At 44.8% G+C, this 19058-nt stretch overlaps 2 protein-coding genes across 4 annotated transcripts; one reads left to right on the top strand and one right to left on the bottom strand.

Annotated features, from left to right (window-relative positions):
- Positions 1-1143: 1143 nt before the first annotated feature.
- mettl23 (methyltransferase 23, arginine) lies at positions 1144-7847 on the bottom strand. Of its 2 annotated transcripts, XM_019357543.2 has the most exons (6): positions 7585-7847; positions 6116-6480; positions 4159-4263; positions 3535-3772; positions 2926-3010; positions 1144-2155 (listed from the first exon to the last, which is right to left on the bottom strand). In XM_019357543.2, exons 2-6 carry the CDS (start codon positions 6152-6154, stop codon positions 1960-1962), a joined length of 663 nt encoding a protein of 220 aa, XP_019213088.1. In that variant the 5' UTR covers positions 6155-6480; positions 7585-7847; the 3' UTR covers positions 1144-1959. The 2 variants fall into 2 exon arrangements, with proteins under 2 accessions (XP_019213088.1, XP_003442492.2); XM_003442444.4 differs by lacking the exon at positions 6116-6480.
- Positions 7848-7983: 136 nt separating this feature from the next.
- On the top strand, positions 7984-16618 carry jmjd6 (jumonji domain containing 6, arginine demethylase and lysine hydroxylase). 2 transcript variants are annotated; one of them, XM_003442556.5, is made up of 6 exons: positions 7984-8415; positions 9846-10234; positions 11418-11704; positions 13416-13551; positions 13705-13843; positions 15874-16618. In XM_003442556.5, exons 1-6 carry the CDS (start codon positions 8287-8289, stop codon positions 16003-16005), a joined length of 1212 nt encoding a protein of 403 aa, XP_003442604.1. In that variant the 5' UTR covers positions 7984-8286; the 3' UTR covers positions 16006-16618. The 2 variants fall into 2 exon arrangements, with proteins under 2 accessions (XP_003442604.1, XP_025762277.1); XM_025906492.1 differs by lacking the exon at positions 15874-16618 and adding an exon at positions 14305-14362.
- Positions 16619-19058: the final 2440 nt, after the last annotated feature.

Raw genomic sequence — 19058 nt, 5'->3', positions numbered from 1 at the left:
CCGTCACTACCAGATCAACTGTCCATTTGTGCATGTGCGAAGGTTACTCTACTGGGACAAACTGCCCGAAATGCGCTGACAGAGACATTTCAGGGATTTTGAGTCATTCTGCACTCCAGATGCCTTAATTGCGTTAAAAATTTTAACCATGATGGCGGATTAATTTGCGTTAACGTGTTAATTTTGACAGCACTAATTAGAAACTATAGACCATGAGGAGTTCTATGGAGAATTCATATCATATAATAATTATACACATGTAATTCAGTGTTTTACTACAATCCACATGTAATCCAGTATTCGTACTCTTGTATCAGTATATGTTACAGCATGTTTTGTAGTCCGGAGCATGAGCACTTATAATCACGCTCACATCTGTCCTGATGTGAACCCACAGGCTCGTGCTGAGGAGTTTTCTAAACAGTCTAAATGATGTCTGACTTTTATTGTTATTGTGTGTTGTATTAAGTACCAGCTCTGCTGTGGATTTTGTGCCTGAACTTGTTGTACAGGAAGTCCTGACTTTGTGCCTTTGAGCAGCAAACACATGTGAACGTGCAGACAGACAGTGGGACGTGTCTGCAGACGTCTCCCTGTGTTAGCAGAGGAATATGTCTGTGTCCGTCTCATAGATGGACCGAGATCAGAGATGTGGAGACGGGAAATGTGGTTGCTAAGCGGTTGCTATGGGCACTGATGTGGTATAAAACAGGCTGACGGAGAAATTGGGGTCTGGTTAATTCAGTGACTCCAGGCTGTTCTGTTCTCTCTGCTCAGGTCACACCCTTTCCTGCTGATATGGAGGAGTAGTGGTGCTACTCTCAGTCCCTCCCAAACCCCCTCATCCCATCTCAGACGGCCTTCCAGTCACTTCTCTGTCTGTGACCAAAGGTGAATATAGATGGACAGCTAGCTCTCTGTTCACCACAACAGACCAGCACAGCATTGCTGCAGATAAACTTGTTTGGTTGTGAAGGGCAGCAGTCTTCCTCATTTAGCTCCAGTTTGGTGTAATAGCTAAAGTGTGACTGTGAGCTGCTGACACAGCTCTGGGTTAGCGTGCATGTCAGGTGAGTGAATGTCGTCTCAGCAGTTTTCAGATTAACTGACATGTTTTCAATCTGGTTTGGATTGGACAGAAAATCCAAAAACACATCATTTTATTATCATACAACATATATATCCATGCGCTGATCACATGTGGTTTGAATATAGCTGTACACAGTCCGGGACATTAAAATATGCTTTTGTCTGTGAATTTTAGCTCACAGCAAACAGGAAGAAGACTGTGAGGCCTGGAATCCACATCTGTATCAGTGTGAGGGTTAGATTTAGGGATCCACCAGAATCATCCATTATGACACAGTTTACACATGTGTGTGTAAACAGCAAAACCAGCTGTTGCACTAAAAATGTGTGAATCTTCATTTGTTCCACATTTTCTTATCTAGAGTTAAACAATCTGAGCAAACTCATGAATAAGACCAAGAAACCACACACACTTATGAGGCAGTTTAATCATTGTGACCTCAGGTGTCAAGTTCAGTGAAACGCTGCCCTCTGCTGCTCACAGCAGGAAACACAGCCTCCAGCTTCAGCCTGTCAGGGCTGGAAGAGCAGCTCTGACAGCCCTGTCAGCAGGTCTGACCAGACACCAGGCTGGATTCAGACCTGCTTAATGTGACGGCTCCACAGTCACTTTAATAACCATCACTCATAAATGGAACATTAATAGTTCACTGAAGCTGAGGGAATGTGCTGGATCTGCTCTAACGTGTCCTGAGCAGATACCTGTCCCACGTGCTGATATGAACTTTATGTGTGAATGCACCTGTTGAAGTTTCCTGCAGTAAACTATAAAAAGCAGGTCAAACATCAGGATACCAACGCTGGTTTCTGCTCCTCAAATGTCTCACATGAGTCACTGGTTAGCCTGGCTGCTGCGGGTGTGGTTGGAGGTTATGGTGAAGCTCTGTGGACGGACTCCTGTCCAGCATCCTCCGTCTTCAGGGTGATTTTCATCATCTGGATGCTGTGGTTGCCGGGCAGATTCGACCCGGCCAGCTCAGGTGTGTCGGCGTCAAACTGGTCGAGCTGAACCTCGATGCAGCTCAGGTTCCACCTGTGCAGCAGCACCTCGATCGACCAGTCGGCGCTGAAACACATGAAGAAGAAGCTGTGAACTCTGTTTCCTCCGCTGCAGCTCTTTGTCATCAGTTGGAGAAGAGATCCGAGTATTGGTCTCTCAGGCCACGTGTCTGACTTTGCGACAGCTCCTTTGGCTCCTTCTTAACCAAAATGTGAATTTTTTCAACACAAACACCAAATAACTGCAACCGAACATTTATTTTCATGATTATGTACGATTAGTCCGTGGACTTTATGTTATTTTGCACATTTTAATGAAATCTAATTACATTTTTAAAATGGACTCAAAAGAATAAAATAGAGTAAATATGTTCATTTTCGTTGGTGTAATGAAGGATTTTCCTGGAGCGCACATTATTATGAATGAGATCATATTTTGGGTGTTAGCGTGTGTGCTTCGTCTCTCAGAGCTCTGCACACGACTGTGTTACACTGCAGAAGGAAAAACTTTTCCACATTAAATTTTAACAGCTTCAGTTTTCTTCTTTTTGTATTAAAAAAAGATGAAAATGAAAAATGTGATTGTTTACATCAGTGATTCCTGTGAGCTGCTGTGGAAGAACAAATTATTTAAAATAAATATCTAAATACATTAAAATCATTCGAATGGTAGTTTTGAATTAAAATTATTATGATCATTTTTAAAAGAACATTTTTAATCTCATGCCACTTTCTGATCACTGAAATCACACAGACTGAGTCTGAGGCTCGTGTGGTGATCAGAGCTGTGAAGGTTTTAGTCCACAGAGTGAAACGCCCACAGAGGAGCAGCCGTACCTTCGTACTTGGTACGTCGTCCAGAACTCGGCTTTGGGGTTTTTTCTCAGCAGGAAAAAAACGGTCACAAGGACGTCTTCAAAATCTGTAACAGGCAACAACTCATCATGGTCCATAAACGATGTTTGTACAATCGTTTTACATCCTGGTGCATCAACAGGAAATATATTTCACATTTCCAAACATCCTCAAAGGAAAACAGTCCAGTCAGATACGAGTGTGATTTTAGAGAAGCTGATACAGGAGCAGAGCACTTTATAAACAGTGGAGTAATAATAATAACTGCACTTTATTTCTTCCCTGATAACACAGACGATCGACACAGTCCAGGTGACTGAGCTGTTTCACACCTGACTTACAAACACGCCCAGCTTCACTGAAATATCAACCGAACAATTTAAAACTACATAAAATTAATGAAGAAATACCAAACTATGATAACTCTGCTTCAGATGCCTTTACTTGATTTAATACGTCTGACCTTTGACCTACATTCAAGTCAACTATAACAACAAAGTCAAAATCAAAAACACGTTTTTTAGAAAATTTCTATCAGGTTTGAAAGCGTGACGGCGTCTGAATACTTTGTTTTGATTTTGTGCTGCGAACCTTCGGGATCGTAGAAGACGTCTGAGCCCAGGATGACGTCCAGCTTGGGGAGCAGGACGAGGTCCGGGGAGATCTCACCCCAGCTGACACCCACCACCGGCATGTCGCCGAGGTCGTTGGCTTCGCAGCTTCGCCTGCAGTTCTCCAGACATGCCGGTCTGTCAGCGGCGTCTGACAGGATCACCTCGGCACCACACCGCGCCGCCACCACGCCGGGCAGACTCACGCCTGCACTGAGCTGAAACAGCATTAATGCGACACCTTTAGGCGGCTTTGCAACTGGTTCGCTTTAAACCACGCATTTCTCTGATGCTGACGAGGTTGTTTTTTCCACCCAGACATGACCTCACTGTAGCTTACACACTACTAATAGTTTCAAGTTTATATTTGGCATCTAAAGTGATTTTACTCATATTAACTAAACACCTTAAACTCAATTGTCTTCATGTAAATATTAATTTAAGGTTTGTCTTATCAAAATAACCCAGAACCCTCAATCAGTCCCAGTGCTCTGCATTTGCACATCAAATGACTCCTCAGACGGATCGTTGACAGCTCTGCGGTGCTTTGGATCAGTGTAACGTTTCTCCACATGTCTGAGTCTGAATGTGTGCTCCTGCTCACCTCCAGCACCTTCTTCCCTCTCAGCTCCTCTCTGTGCATCCACAGATACTGAGCCAGCACCACCGCACACGGCCACACATACATGCCGAACTGCGGGTCGAGGACCTGAGACACAGGATTAGACAAGTTTTGTGGAACAAAATCAACACACGCAGACATCTCATGGCTTTAATCATCTGTTAACTGTTATCCTCTGATATTCTGTTGGCCAGTGATGATAAAAAGCTGAGAAAATGAACTAATCAGTTGTTAAAGTGACAGAAAGCTGTGGTCCTAATCAATTCCACATCTAAGAAAATCAGTGCTTTTAGACTTTCTGGCTCACAAATGAGTCAATCACAAATGCACACAGAAACCTGACTTTATGGATTCAGTTATTTTCCTCCTTCCTTCCACTTACTGTGATATAACTGATGGAGGACACCAGGAAAATCAGCTATGATGGTCCAGTTTACAAAAATAAATATATTTTTGTTAGTGCTGTCAAAATTATCGCGTTAATTGTTAAGATCAACGCGAAATGTTTAACGCGTTAAAAAAATTTAACGCTGATTTTTTAAAATTAATTTCCTGTAATCTAAAACCTTTAAACGCATGAGCACCTCTGGAGGGGGGGGGGCAACAGTGTGCTATGCTGGCGTTTGGCCTGACAGAAATGATTAGAAGAAGAAGAAGTGACACCATGCTACTATCTAGCTAACACTAGCTAACACACGCAAGCATGGATGAGGGTGGACTTTTGGGTGGAAAGTTTCTCTTTAAGAAGTTGCCTGATGGCTTGTTGGACAAAACGAGAGTAAGATGCACAATTTGCAAAGCTGAATTCAGGTACCACAGAAGCAGTTTATCACTGCCGCATCACCTGAGAGCAAAACACCCAACTGAATCCGCCTCTACGGGATCTCGCCAGTCTACGCTTCAGGAGTATGGTGCTCGTGGACGAATAACAAAAAATGTGAGAGAAAAATTAACCAATTCCTTGGTTGTTTGGATAGCTAAAAACTGCCGACCAGTTAGCATAGTAGAAGATGATGGACTGAGAGAAGTCATTCGCGCTGCATCAGGAGATGAGTGTTACAATCTGCCCTTGAGAGGAACCATTGTGTCGAGACTGCACACTTTGTATGAGGACCAGAGGGCTCAGCAGTCCAGCAAGCTTGTGCAAGTAAACGTCGCTCTCACCGGAGACCACTGGACTTCGGTGAACAACGATAATTACTTGGGGGTCATGGCGCATTTTATTGATAACGACTGGACTATGCAATCGTTTGCACTAACAGTGAGTAAAACTGAAGAGAGACACTATGCTGAGGCGTGTGCTGACCATTTTCTGAGTGTTGCAAACGAATGGGAAATCAAGGACAAGGTAACCACGCTTGGCACCGACAGTGCTCGTAACATGGTTGCAGCCGCCAGACTACTTCCATTTGAACACATGCCCTGCATGGCCCACATTCTGCAAAGAACGGTCACAGTTTCTCTTAATGACAGCGCATTTGAAAGGGCTCTGGCCAAATGTCGCAACATTGTTGGACATTTTAAGCATAGTCCAGCAAACGCTCAGGAATTAAAGGCACAGCAAGCTGCACATGGACATCAAACAGAACCGCTTGTTCAGGACGTTCCAACAAGATGGAACTCCACCCTAGAGATGATCAAGCGGATCCCGAGAAACAAATCTGGGCTGACCACCATCCTGACTCAACAAAACAGCAAGGTGACCATGTTGACTGACCAGGAGCTTGACAGACTGCAAAAGCTGGAGGAACTACTTCAACCTTGCAGGTAAATCATTTTGTTTCTCATGATTGTGTGTCTATCTTTGTGTTCTAGCTTTGTTTTCAAGTATGTTCTCCACCTCCACCTCTCTGTGTATTTTCATATGTGGTATTTATGTTTGTCTCTGTGTGATTAATAGAAAAATACAGACTTGATCTTTCTATTACAGATATGTTACCGAACTGCTGGGGGGAGAGCGGTATGTCTCCTGTTCCATGGTGTTGCCAGCCTTGTGTCATTTGTTCAGGATTATGGAGCCCTCAGATGATGACCCAGTCTACGTTTTGAGGTTTAAGAAGGTTTCTACCACAGACCTAGCTCAGCAGAGGGACAGCAACAATCTCACATGGCTGAAGATCGCTACTACCCTTGATCCCAGGTTTAAAGACCTTAAGTGCCTTTCCAAAGATGAAAGAAGAGAGGTGTGGGCATCAGTACATGACCTTCTTATGGCAGAGACGGATGCACGCCAACCATCTGCTCAGACAACAGAGGAACCATCACCAAAGAAGAGCAAGATGTCCATCTCCTTGCTGGGTTCTCCTGATTCAGATACAGAGGAAGAGGAAGATGCTATAGACTGCTGTCTGAATCTGTACAAAGCAGAGCCCAAAATTGACATAGGAGAGTGTCCACTACAGTGGTGGTTAAAAAGAGAAGGAGCACATGCCAGGCTGGCACCTATTGCACGCAAGTACCTGTCAACCCCTGCAACCACAGTGCCTTGTGAGAGATTATTCTCACTCTCAGGTCACATCATTCAAAAGAAGCGTGCTTCTTTGTCATCAGACAATGTAAACAGAATAGTCTGCCTCAGTAACCGGCTGAGTGCAAAGAAGGACTAAGCCAGATTGCTCCTTTGAAGTGAAAAATGTTCAACATTCTGGGTTTTCAGCTGTGTCTTTTTGTGTTTTAAATACTGAGTTTTGTGCACCCTTTATTGTTATGGTATTCACTTTAACCTGTAGGCCTGGGTTCGGTCACTGTTGATGGCCTTAAAGTTTTTTGTAAGTTTTCACTGTGTTAAAGATTGATGAAAACTATTAAAATTCTCTTTGAATTTCAGCATACATTCTTTGTGTTTATTCTGCATTTACTTCATTGTACTGCATAAATGTCTGTTACAATCTTAAAATATAAAGTTGAAAAAATGTAATTGGAGCCAAGCCATTGATCAAGTAATTGCGATTAATCGCAATTAATAACAGAAAATTGTGAGATTAATTAGTTAATTTTTTTTAATCTATTGACAGCACTAATTTTTGTGTAATAAACGTAGGCCGAATAAAACAGGGGACTCAAAGGTATCGTATTAACACTTATGTATTACTTATGTACCTATGGTTAATTTAAATGAAGCGTGATTTAACAGCACGGCCGTTAAATGCTTACAAATTTTACTTAAACACAAATATGTATGTGTATTGCCTGTGTGTTGTATTAAATCGAGGATTTTAAAATGTCAAAAAAGTCTCGATTTGTACACAACTTAAATTTGACCATTTTTAAGGAGCTAACACGTCGATTTCTAAACAGCACAACAACGAATTTTATTTACATTAAAGGATTAAATAAGTTTGTCACTCTGAGTGTATTTTCTGTTGCTATACATTCGGTATAATATTACATTTACAGGTTTGAACAGACCTCAGGTATGGAGACACAGAGGGACTCCTGCGTGTTTTTCCTCTCGTCTTCAAACGTGAACACTTTATAAGCTATGCTCGGCGTTTCGGCTCCACTGTCGGCCATCCTGTGAGCATACACACTTTTAACTGACCTTATGACATCTACCTGCTATCAGTCCAGTTCTTTGTTTTTAGGTATAAAACTCATATTAACGTTTTTTATTGGTATCCATGAAAACCCCATGCCACGGCTAACCGCCACACTGGAAACTACTTCCGCGCAGACCAAAACAGAAAGGAGGGCCTTTAAACAGCCAATGAAAATCACGGGCGGGAAGGTTCACTCGACTGGCCAACCAATCGAGACTTACCTTTCACTAGCTTATGTAGCCAATAAACTATCAATCTTTACAGAGGGGCGGTGGCTAATTGCGTAATCAGTTGCGAAAGCATTGTGTCACACAGTTGCCAGCTAGCTGCTCCTGTTTGCTGTTTACCAAACTTTATCCGCCCGGCTGGGTTTAAGAGTTCACTCACATCGGAGGACGTGTTTATCACATACCCGGCGGGTGGCTTTGTCGTTTTGTCAGAGAAACCCGGTGAAGGTGTGAGAGCAGCGCAGTTAGCCGGGTAAGAGCGCAGGCTGTTGGATGTGTTTGTGCGGTATCACCGGGTTAGCTTGACAGCTAGCTGAGCAGAGATAAACACGCCGGGCGGAGGAATGAACCACAAGAGCAAAAAGAGGATCAAAGAGGCGAAACGTAGCGCCAGACCCGAACTGAAGGACTCGCTGGACTGGATAAAACACGGCTACTATGAGTCCTTCGACCTGTCGCACCGTACTGTGAAGGTAACTGTTGATGCTAAGCTAACTGTGGCTAACAGGGGAGTGCAGCTTGTCACGTACACAATGTGGCAGCCGCCGCCGGCACGTGAGGTGTTTGATATGAGCTCCTGTTAATGTCCGTCTGCCTTCATCACACAATCATTTAACACCCGAGAGCCAACACGAATGTGGAGGAACAGACGAAGTAAAAGTACTGCATGGTAGCCTGGGGGTAGTATCAATAACAATGCTTAAGGTGCTGAACGTACAGCCGGTGTATCAGTGACATCACAGAAGCAGACGGTTATATTCTCTTAATAATCTTTAGTAATATTTTACAAAAGTACTTGAGAAGAAAAATCGATCAAACTTTATTCATAAAGTACTTTTACAAACTGTGATTCAGACATTTAACGGCCACTGCAAACGAAAACGATGAGACACAAAACATAATGAAAGACTGTGGTAAGATAAGATAAGATAACCTTTATTAGTTCCACGCGTGGGAAATTTGTTTGGTTACAGCAGTGGACAGTGCAAAGTTGCATAGAAAATTAGAGAAAAACACTGGAATAAGATATCAATAAGATACTGTGCACAATAGAGTAGAATAAAATAAAATACTATATACAATCGAATAAAATAGAATACAAATGCTATATACAATTGGGTATAATACAGCGATGCCAGAAAAAGAGTAATGCACTTAGTGTTATTGCTATTGCACATGTGTGGATGTGTGTGTTTGATCAGTTGAAGTCTTTGTTGTGGAGTCTGACCTAAAATCAATAACGACACCGTAAAATAATGTAATAACATGTAATAACATTAATACATAAAAGACAAATATATATATATATATATATATATATATATATATATATATATATATATATATGATAGATCGATCGATCGATAGATATAGATATATATTTATTTTATATAAATACAATATTCATGATACAAAATAGAATGAAGTATACTGGGCACAAATAGACTTTATTTGTTTAAATTTTAATGATGGTGCAGGATTTAAACATATGACCGTTTCACAGTTTGATCTAATGAAAAGCAGGAAAACACCAAACTGAGCTGCAGCTGTGTGAAGTTTGGGAGTGGCTGAATTACAACTGTTATAGAAGACATATAATGGTAATATGTAACTGATCATCATGACTGGCAGGTACGACTTGGATTTAAGGAATGATGTGAAAGATTTTATGAATACAGGCCAGACGAACTTTAAGCAGCCGTGATTGAGTGAAAACAGATGGCAGACTGAGAGCAAACTACAGTCTGTGAAGGTGTGACCTGCATTACCAAAGAGCCGTTAAACCAACACACACACACCTGCACACATTCCTCTTTTTCCTGAATTGTGGCGGTTAAATTACCTTTTTAACATTTGGGAAACACATTAGAAACATCGAACGCCACTCTGTGCTGTGTTTCAGGACAATGTGGAACGTGTGGACACCCTCCGTCTGACCACAGAGGAGTTCATCGAGCGCTTCGAGCGGCCCTACAAGCCCGCCGTCCTCCTTAACTGTCAGGAGAACTGGCCGGCACGGGAAAAATGGACGCTGGAGCGCTTAAAACGCAAATACCGTAACCAGAAGTTCAAGTGTGGTGAGGATAATGATGGTTACTCAGTGAAGATGAAGATGAAGTACTACGTGGAGTACCTGGAGTCCACCCGTGACGACAGCCCGCTCTATATCTTTGACAGCAGCTACGGTGAACATGCGAAGCGGCGGAAGCTGCTGGAGGACTACGATGTTCCCGTCTTCTTCAGGGACGACCTCTTCCAGTTTGCAGGAGAGAAGCGCAGGCCGCCCTACAGGTGAGCTGTCTATCTGCTACATCTCTATCCAATCAGGAGCACTGCTCTTCATTTGATCAACTGATTGGTCAGATCTCAGACCCTGTTGGCTGTAATTTGAACTGTTGATGGATTATTTGATATTTTTGATTTATGTTCAGATTTATTTGGCGCTTGAGCCCTCAGATTTCACCAATATGTCGTCCCAGTATCCTGATCACACTAACCCTCTTGATTGCTGGAGGCAAATTAAACTTTAAAATAATCAGCATCTTCAACTTCCTTAATTGACCGTGAAGTACCTGCAGCCGTAATCACAGCTGTTCTTTTATTCCCTTCTAAAGCAGAGCGCACACTGGGCCACTCCAGCCCATTTCCTCTTTCATTTATATTTTCTTGTGAAGGCTTCTCGCCTCAGCATGACACCTTTAGTTCAGTTTGTTTGCTTTTACAAAGGTTAGAATTTTTAAATTAAATATTTTTCAGTTTGAATGAAGCTCAGCAGGAAGAACTGATGTGTAAAAGATGAAAAAGGAGGGCTTTGTAGTGCATCCTGAGGAGGACGGCATCATCACTTTATGAAGCAGCAAGTTGGATAACATCACCCCTTTCCCTGACCTCATGAAGTTTTGCACTGAAGCAAAGTGATTAGAAAAAGACAGAGGAGGTAGCTTCCTGCATCCACCAAGTGTCCAGGTCTGAAGGCCTCAAACCTGCATTCTTTTAAGGTCCAGCAGGAGGCGAGTCCTCTGGTTGTAAAAATGCGTCTAAGAAAATGTGTCTGCTGCTTCAACACTGACCTCTGTAATGACTTTCCTGATGAGTTTATGGTTTCAGGTCTTATTAAAAGAAGCTTGAGTTGAGATTGGAAATTGGAACAGGAAGCGGGGGAAAGTTTAAGGCAGGGGTGAGGGAACTCCACCGGCCTCAAGGGCTGGTTTTAGATGTGTCCTTGATCCAACACAGCTGAGTCAAATGACCTCAACATGTCTTGAAGTTCCCCACAGGCCTGGTAATGAACTAATCATTTGATTCAGTTGTGTTGACCCAGGCTGATATTTAAAACCTGCAGGACACCGGCCCTCGAGGCCTGGAGTTCCCCACCACTGTTTTAAGGTGTGTTGGAGCAGTCATGAGCTACTGCGACTCTTTAGTTTCTCTGAGCTTGTGACGTCTGATTTCATTCGCTTAATTTCCCCCACAGATGGTTTGTGATGGGCCCAGCCCGCTCCGGCACCGGCATCCACATCGACCCGCTGGGCACCAGCGCCTGGAACGCCCTGGTTCAGGGACACAAGCGATGGTGTCTGTTCCCCACCAACACGCCGCGGGAGCTGATCAAAGTGACGAGGGAGGACGGCGGCAACCAGCAGGATGAGGCCATCACCTGGTTCAGCGTGGTTTATCCCCGGACGCAGCAGCCCACCTGGCCCGCAGAGTTCAGACCGCTGGAGATCCTGCAGCGACCCGGGGAGACGGTGTTCGTGCCCGGTCAGTAAGGCTGTAACGGCTTCTGTCCGTAGGGTTGCTCTCGATTCATTTTTATTTTTAATTCAGTTTATCCATCCGTCCATTCTGTTTGGCTTATCCGTGTCAGGGTCGCGGTGGGGGGGCGCTGGAGCCTATCCCAGCTAGGGTGAGAGGCGGGGTACATCCTGGACAGGTCGCCAGTCAGATTATCAACAACAACAAAACGCAGAAAATATACAGAAAGATCAATCAATCCTACAAAGTGGTGTTGGTGTGTTTACATGCTGCTTTTATGCTGTTTAAACTCTCTACCTCCCCAACCTGTTGGCCGCCCCTCCCTGAGCCTGGTTCTGTTGGAGGTTTCTTCCTGTTAAAAGGGAGTTTTTCCTTCCCACGGTTGCCAAGTGCTTGCTCATAGGGGGTCATATGATTGTTGGGTTTTCTCCGAATTACTGTAGGGTCTTTGCCTCACAATATGAAGCACCTTGAGGTGACTGTTCTTGTGATTCGATGCTATAGAGTTAAAAACTGAATCGAACACGTTCACAGAGCATCTGATTGTTTTCCTCAGATGTTATTATTTAACACTTCTGACTTCTCGTCAGGGTTTTGCTTCCTCCATTAAAAAGAATTCGCTTCCATACTGGCTTCACTTTTCAATCCATCTTTCATTCTGTATGCATGTGAGTCATGTTTATTCTTATTACATTTAAACGCTAAAATATGACATCAGTATGTGGGGGTCTGTGTTTTAATTCAGGTTTTTTTTTGTAATATAGCATCAAATCATAAGAACAGTCAATTAAAGGTGCTTTACACTGTGAAGACCCGACAATAATTCAGAGAAACCCTCACTTTGGTGACAGTGGGAAAGAAAAACTCCCATTGTACATGGAACAGTCGGCTCAAACAGACACAGCAGATGAAGTTGAATAAAATGTCGTTCATCCACAGCTGTTGTATTTTGCACAGGCACTGGTCGGGCAGCTAAGCTGATTAATACACACTTTGTGTTTTGAGCACTGTCAGCCTCTCAGCTCCATCCAGGAAATCACATGTGCTGATGACAGTGATGTCATCGACAACCGGTGACTCTAGGCTGGTGTTCAGTGTTTACAGTGGATATAAGCGGTCCCCGTGTTGAGTGGGAATGCTCACTGACCCAGCCGTGACTTAACAGCGGCACCGACCTTTCAGGACGCACTGACCACATTCACATAATGCCAACAGAGCTGATGGCGATGAGGACGGATTAAACCCTCAGCTGCTCCTTGGGCACTGCTCCAGGTTTTAGACCCACCTGACAGACAGCACAGACACAGAGACAGGAGGGAGGCGTTGTCTGTTAGAGCCCACATCGCCCTGAAAGTTCACCGTTGTCTCACCTGACCAAAGTGCCAAACACTGAATTTAATGAGACGGAGATGAGCAGAAAGTTGGAAGCTCAGCTCGAGTGTATTATGTTTGCTGTGACTTCAGGTATTGTTGGTAAACTCGCCTGCTCAACCCGGTGAGCCGAACCGACACCCAGTGCATTTAACGGCTATGTTGGTAATCCCGTCGTTTCTGGTTTGTAAGACAGTCGGACTTCTGTGGAAACTGCATCATCAGTTTCCCTTCAGACACGGCGTTGATGTCCCAGCGGAGCCAGCTGATATCGAGCAGAGCTACATTCGGTTTGTTCAGATCTTTTTGTTTTTTGATGTTGAACCAGTTTTGTGTCTTTCTGTAGGCGGATGGTGGCACGTGGTCCTCAACCTGGACACGACGATCGCCGTCACTCAGAACTTTGCCAGCTCAGTTAATTTCCCCATCGTGTGGCACAAAACGGTTCGAGGACGTCCCAAACTCTCCAGGAAATGGTACCGGTAAGGGCGGGTCAGGAGGAGGACATCGTTAGATGTGAATTATCTGTTTGTGGTCCCAGTCTAAGTTTTAGGGTGGACTTGAATGTATACTGTAGCTGGTGGCATGAGGACTTCCTCAGGCTGTGCTAACGGCGGCTTCGTTTTTTGTTTCAGGATCCTGAAGCAGGAGCGGCCTGACCTGGCGGCGCTGGCAGACAAAGTGGACCTGCAGGAGTCCACCGGCATCGCATCAGACAGCTCCAGTGACTCGTCATCGTCCTCGTCCTCCAGCTCGTCCGACTCGGACTCTGACGTATGTGCTGACACACACACACACACACACACACACACTATATACATATGAACAGTATTAACAGAGAAAAAATATATAAAATGTACAAATATACAAGCCAGTTTTAAAAAGTAATATGTAATAAATAGTGTTATGTATATACAGTTTGTGTTATTGCACATAGAATTTGGTATTGCACAGTGGTGGTTGATGGGGGGGGGTGAGTTCGGGTGGTTATGGCTTTGGGGAAGAAACTGTTCTTGAGTCTGTGGGTTTTTGTGCTGATGCACCTGTAGCGCTTCCCTGAGGGAAGCAGGCTGAACATGTTGAAACCAGGGTGGGAGCTGTCCTTGATGATGTTTGCTGCTCTGCTGAGGCAGCGGGAGGAATAAATGTCCATCAGGGAGGGGAGAGGGCAGCCCATGATCTTTTGTGCTGTCTTGACCACACTCTGAAGCCTCGCTCTCTCCACCTTTGTGCAGCTGCCGTACCATACCGTGATGCAGTAGGTTAGCAGGCTCTCAATGGACGAGCGGTAGAAGGTCAGCAGCAGGTTGGAGTTCAGCTTGTACTTCCTGAGGACTGTCAGGAAGTGCAGCTGCTGTTGGGCCTTCTTGACGACCGCTGAGATGTTGTCTGTCCAGGAGATGTCAGCAGAGATGAGGACACCAAGGAACCGGAAGGTGTGGACCCTCTCCACACACTCCCCGTTGATGTAAAGGGGGGCCAAGTCAGTGCTCTGTCTCCTGAAGTCGACAATGAGCTCTTTGGTTTTCTTGGTGTTCAGTGCCAGGCTGTTCTCTGAACACCAGGCTGCCAGCTTCAGGACTTCCTCTCTGTAGTCTGCCTCGTCTCCCTTTGAGATGAGTCCGACTACCGTGGTGTCATCAGCAAACTTGATGATGAGAGTGTTGTTGTGGGTCGGACTGCAGTCGTGGGTGTAGAGAGAATACAGGAGGGGGCTCAGCACACACAAAGACTGGACTGAAAATGACTGAAAAAGCAGCCAAAGACCTTCAGAAAGCAGGAGAAAAGTCAGACTTTTGCACAGAACTGTAGACATACCTGTAGAGACGCCAGGCTGGGCTGCGTGTGGCCTCATCAGCTCACATGTGGTCGTTTGTCACAGCTGCGTCACCAGCTGTGCAGATGAGTGCCCCTTAGTTTATAATCTTGTAAATTACAAAACCAGTTATGAAGCTACATTTATGCTAACACACGTTCTCCTTTTTATAGTATGTAATACTCTACCACCACCAGCAGGGGGGAGTGGTGCTCTTAGAAGCTGTTTAGAAGAAGAACATATTTACTGTATGTGGAGCTGTAAGAGGCAGAGCATCCAACAGTGCTTTTACTCCAGATGTTGTTCTGAAACACCCGTAAACTTCCATCAACATGAAACGATATCATTCCTTATTTTCCACGTTTCTGTGAAGCGTTTAAGTTTTAGACCAAGGAGGAAAATCAAAATCGCTAAGGTCTGTCGTCCTGCAGAGTGTTTTTGAATATTAGCAAAAGTTTCTGGCACAACTTCACCTACTTTCAAGGTGTGTGGACAGGATGAAAAAAATCACAATGCCAACACGTTTCAACGGTCATGACCCTGATGAAGGCCACAAGCTGAAACGCATTGGTCAGTCAATAAAGTTGTTCCTCTTCCCTTTAAGTGTTGCTGGAGTTCCTGCATTGTGTTTTTAAATATTCACAGCAGCAGCAGACTCAGGTGAACGCCGAAATGAGATCCGGCACCTGGCTGCAGGATATAAAGTGTGATCGTTCAGGTACAATCCCGGCTTATATTAATCCCAGCTGTCACATCACACCTGAGCTGGCAGCAGGGTTCTTACTGATGCAGTGACGAGGTGCGTCTGTGGGAGTGTACGCACGCCTTAAAGTTGTCCCTGACAAATACTGTTTTTATAAAAGGTGAAGGTCAGACTAACAGGAAACAAACAAGCTTCCTCTGGAAAACGTGTAAAAACTCATACTGGTAGTTTGATGTCGCCGCTGTGGAACCTGTCTGAGCATGTGCACTCTGTCTCCTCCCACAGGCGGGGTCGGGCTCTGAGGGGGATGCCATGTCTCACCGAAGGAAGAAGAGACGCACCTGTGGCATGGCGGCCAACGGAGACACGAGCAGCCAGGATGACTGCGTCAGCAAGGAGAGGAGCTCGTCACGGTGACCTCCGCCCGGCGGCGGCGACTCTACAGCTCCAGCTGCTCCTTGTATCGCTCAACTTGTGAAACCCTTAAGAGGAGGAGGAGGAGACCTGCCACCACTGTGCTTTTTCCTCTGTAGCTTCTGTAAGGATGAGGACGTGAAGACGCGTTCATGGAGCTGGACGGGTTTTGTGAGCTGCTTGGGGGGCGGGTGGGGGCGTGTTTAACTGTAAACGAACTGTCAGCACGTCCGTGCGTCACATTTCGAGCAGGTTGCTGCAGCAGGGCAGGATTTCACCGGCACTTCAGCTTTTCCACCATTTCTCCAACTTTAATGTAAACTGTCTACTTTTCAAACACTGGAAGCTTCTTCAGTTTCTCGCCGTCGACTCACTCGCTGCTCGTCTACGTGAATCTGAGCTCTTCGGTGCTTTGGGCAGTGCACATGGGGGCGATCCCGCCTCACGAGCCGCTGTCTTTTAGGAACTCTAATTCTCCCCCTGAAGGTTCCAGTGGAATATTTTTATAACAGAACGTTTGTTTCTGAAAATCCTGATTGATTCGAATGCAGCGTGAAACAAACCGATCTCGATGTCCTTTTATGATAAATGTAATAATCAGCTGCCTCTCCAGTGAGCTCTTATCTCATGGGCAGACTTCCAGTCCTGGACTGCAGCTTTTAGGCTCCCACTCTCCACCTGCTACAGGTGTGCACAGGTGACACCACCACCCCACCCCACCACCCCACCCCAGCCCAGCCCAGCCCAGCTTCCCCTCAGAGAAGAACAGGCAGCTGTGGTCCAAGATGGAGGAGGTGGAGTGCAGCTGTGGGGGAAGATCCTCTCTGGAGAAGCAGTTGAAAGAAGTCAAACCACCACACCAGCAAGACAGGAAGTGACAGGCCTGGCTAGTTGGTAGGGACTCAGATTTCAAAATAAGAGCGTGGAGACTGCTAGAAAACTGCATCACGGTTAGCTGGTGGTCCTTTGGTGTTGGTTGCGGTCGATGAGTTTCTGATGTGATGCCTTAAAAACAGTTTCCTGATTGAAGGACGTGAGCAGCGCTTTTAAACACCTCTTAGATAAACGTATTTTGTTCTGACAGTGTTAAACCTCGTCCGTTAGCGTGGGCTCAGATCACACCGTTTATGACTGTTTTAGATAAACGTCCACAGGCTGGGCTGTTTCTCACACCCTCACAGCTCGTTCGTGAGCTCCATCTCGTTTCTGCCTGCGTGCACGAGCTTAAACTGGGTCCATGTTCTGTCTCAGCTGTTTCCTCTTACCTGGAGAGAGGAGCGTGGCGGCGTCCACGTCTCTCGGGTTGGCGGTTCATTTCTGTTCGTTTGTTTGCAAACTGTCTTAAAAACCTGATGTGACCTGAGGCCCGGTCCTCTCCTCTTTACCTGACGCTGAAGTCATGGAGGCGTCAATTTGGCGCCTTAGCGTGCCACACAGACTTCCTGCCTGCTGTCTGACACTTCCTGTTTGAACCAAACTGACTAATGAAATTAGAGCAGGACCTCTGCACCTCTCAGCTGATGTTTCTACTTTGTGCCAAAATCAAGAGACGAACAGCCGAGAGGTCGTGGACAACGGCGGAGGCGTGTAGGAGGAGCCTGTCAGTACTTATCTGCATTTTGCTTCATGTTGAATAACAGCTGAGGCTTCAGTCAGTTTAATTATTCATAAACTTTCTGATCACAGCGATTAAAATAATATCGTAACAGTGAAAACGGGCTCACGTGTGACTGTTTAAAGGGACGCTTCACCCCAATGATCCAACGTCTCCTCCAGCCTGTCCTGAGTTTATCACCTCTGATTCAGAGCAAAGTTGAGGGTTTCATTTATTTATTTATTTTTTTTTAAGGTCTGTCTTCTTCAGCATGACAGCAATGATGCTCCAAGTTCCAAAAATCCATTAAAAAACCTGTAGAAGTCTCGACCCAATCACTGTTCAGTTTAATGAGTAATCTGTAATCATGCAGTCTGATATTTGTCTGAAAGTCTGGAGCTGCTGAGGTTTTTAAATGTTCAGGAGAAGCAAAGATGTCTGCCAAACTCTCACACTGGCACAGCCGGTGACTGCAGGCTGGAGGGGAACTTCGAATCTTTGTTGGGTGACCTGTCACTACGCTAGGCATGAAATATAAACGCCACCAAACAGAAATTAAACTAAAGATGTTTTAATTCCTCTTCAAATGTTTTTCTCTAAACAATCAGAGACACGTCTCATCAGAGCCCAGATCTGTTTAGTTTTCTGTCATCAAACACAATTAACACGAGTCAGAATGCCGGCTGTACCTGTGCATTCACTTCCTGCCGACCTGTCGCTTTAAAGTGCCTAACAGTGCTGTGACTGACTGTAGGGGGCGCTGTTTTACCTGTTTTCAAAGGCACACTGCTGCTCTGTGACGCCGTCACACGGTGCCTTTAGGTGAAGGTCTGTGTTCAGCGTTGATGATGAGAAACTCAGACATGTGACTCAATAAAAATTTTCTATGATTGAAACATTGTCTTGTTTTTCTGATCCAGTAAAACCTGATTTCAACTGAAAAATCACTGAAATAAAGTTCATTTACTTTTAACGCTTAGTTGTTTATGCAGATCAACAGGATGATAAAAAATATGTTATAAAATAAACTACATCATTTCTCTGGTCTTCAACCTGACGCTCATTTTCTGAAGTGTTTTGGGAGAGTAATCATAAGATTTTTAAAAATGTGTTTCTTCAGGTAGAAAGAGATCTGTATGTTAAAATCTGAACTGCCACATTCTTCGATACACCTTGTTAGTACATCCATGAGACAGTAGCCCTCAGAGAGCCGCTGCTGTCTGCATATTTTCTCTGTATGATGACTGGAGGGGAAATCCAAGCACCGCAGCAGTCGGGACAACAACCCCGCCACCGTCACATCACCTTCATCATTCTGATGCTCAGGTTGAACTTCAGCAGCTCGTCTTCACCATACCTGCGTGTCTAAATGCTCGGAGCAGCTGCTGCAATGTGATTGGCTTATTGATTCATTATTTAACAACCAGATAACAAGGTGTGCCTAATGAAGTGGCCAACGAGT

The sequence above is a fragment of the Oreochromis niloticus genome, linkage group LG4 (genome assembly GCF_001858045.2).
Source record: "Oreochromis niloticus isolate F11D_XX linkage group LG4, O_niloticus_UMD_NMBU, whole genome shotgun sequence".
Taxonomy (NCBI): domain Eukaryota; kingdom Metazoa; phylum Chordata; class Actinopteri; order Cichliformes; family Cichlidae; genus Oreochromis; species Oreochromis niloticus.
Note: the sequence above shows the minus strand (reverse complement) of the source record. Positions and strands in the feature narration are given on the sequence as shown.

Coding starts and splice junctions, on each gene's coding strand:
- jmjd6 (XM_003442556.5), top strand. CDS start 8,287: ATGAACCACAAGAGCAAAAAGAGGATCAAAGAGGCGAAACGTAGCGCC. Junction 10,235..11,417: donor AAGCGCAGGCCGCCCTACAG/GTGAGCTGTCTA, acceptor TTTCCCCCACAG/ATGGTTTGTGATGGGCCCAG. Junction 13,552..13,704: donor CTCTCCAGGAAATGGTACCG/GTAAGGGCGGGT, acceptor TTTTTGTTTCAG/GATCCTGAAGCAGGAGCGGC.
- mettl23 (XM_003442444.4), bottom strand. CDS start 7,689: ATGGCCGACAGTGGAGCCGAAACGCCGAGCATAGCTTATAAAGTGTTC. Junction 4,264..7,584: donor TCTGTGTCTCCATACCTGAG/GTCTGTTCAAAC, acceptor CCTGTGTCTCAG/GTCCTCGACCCGCAGTTCGG. Junction 3,773..4,158: donor GAGGGAAGAAGGTGCTGGAG/GTGAGCAGGAGC, acceptor ATGCTGTTTCAG/CTCAGTGCAGGCGTGAGTCT.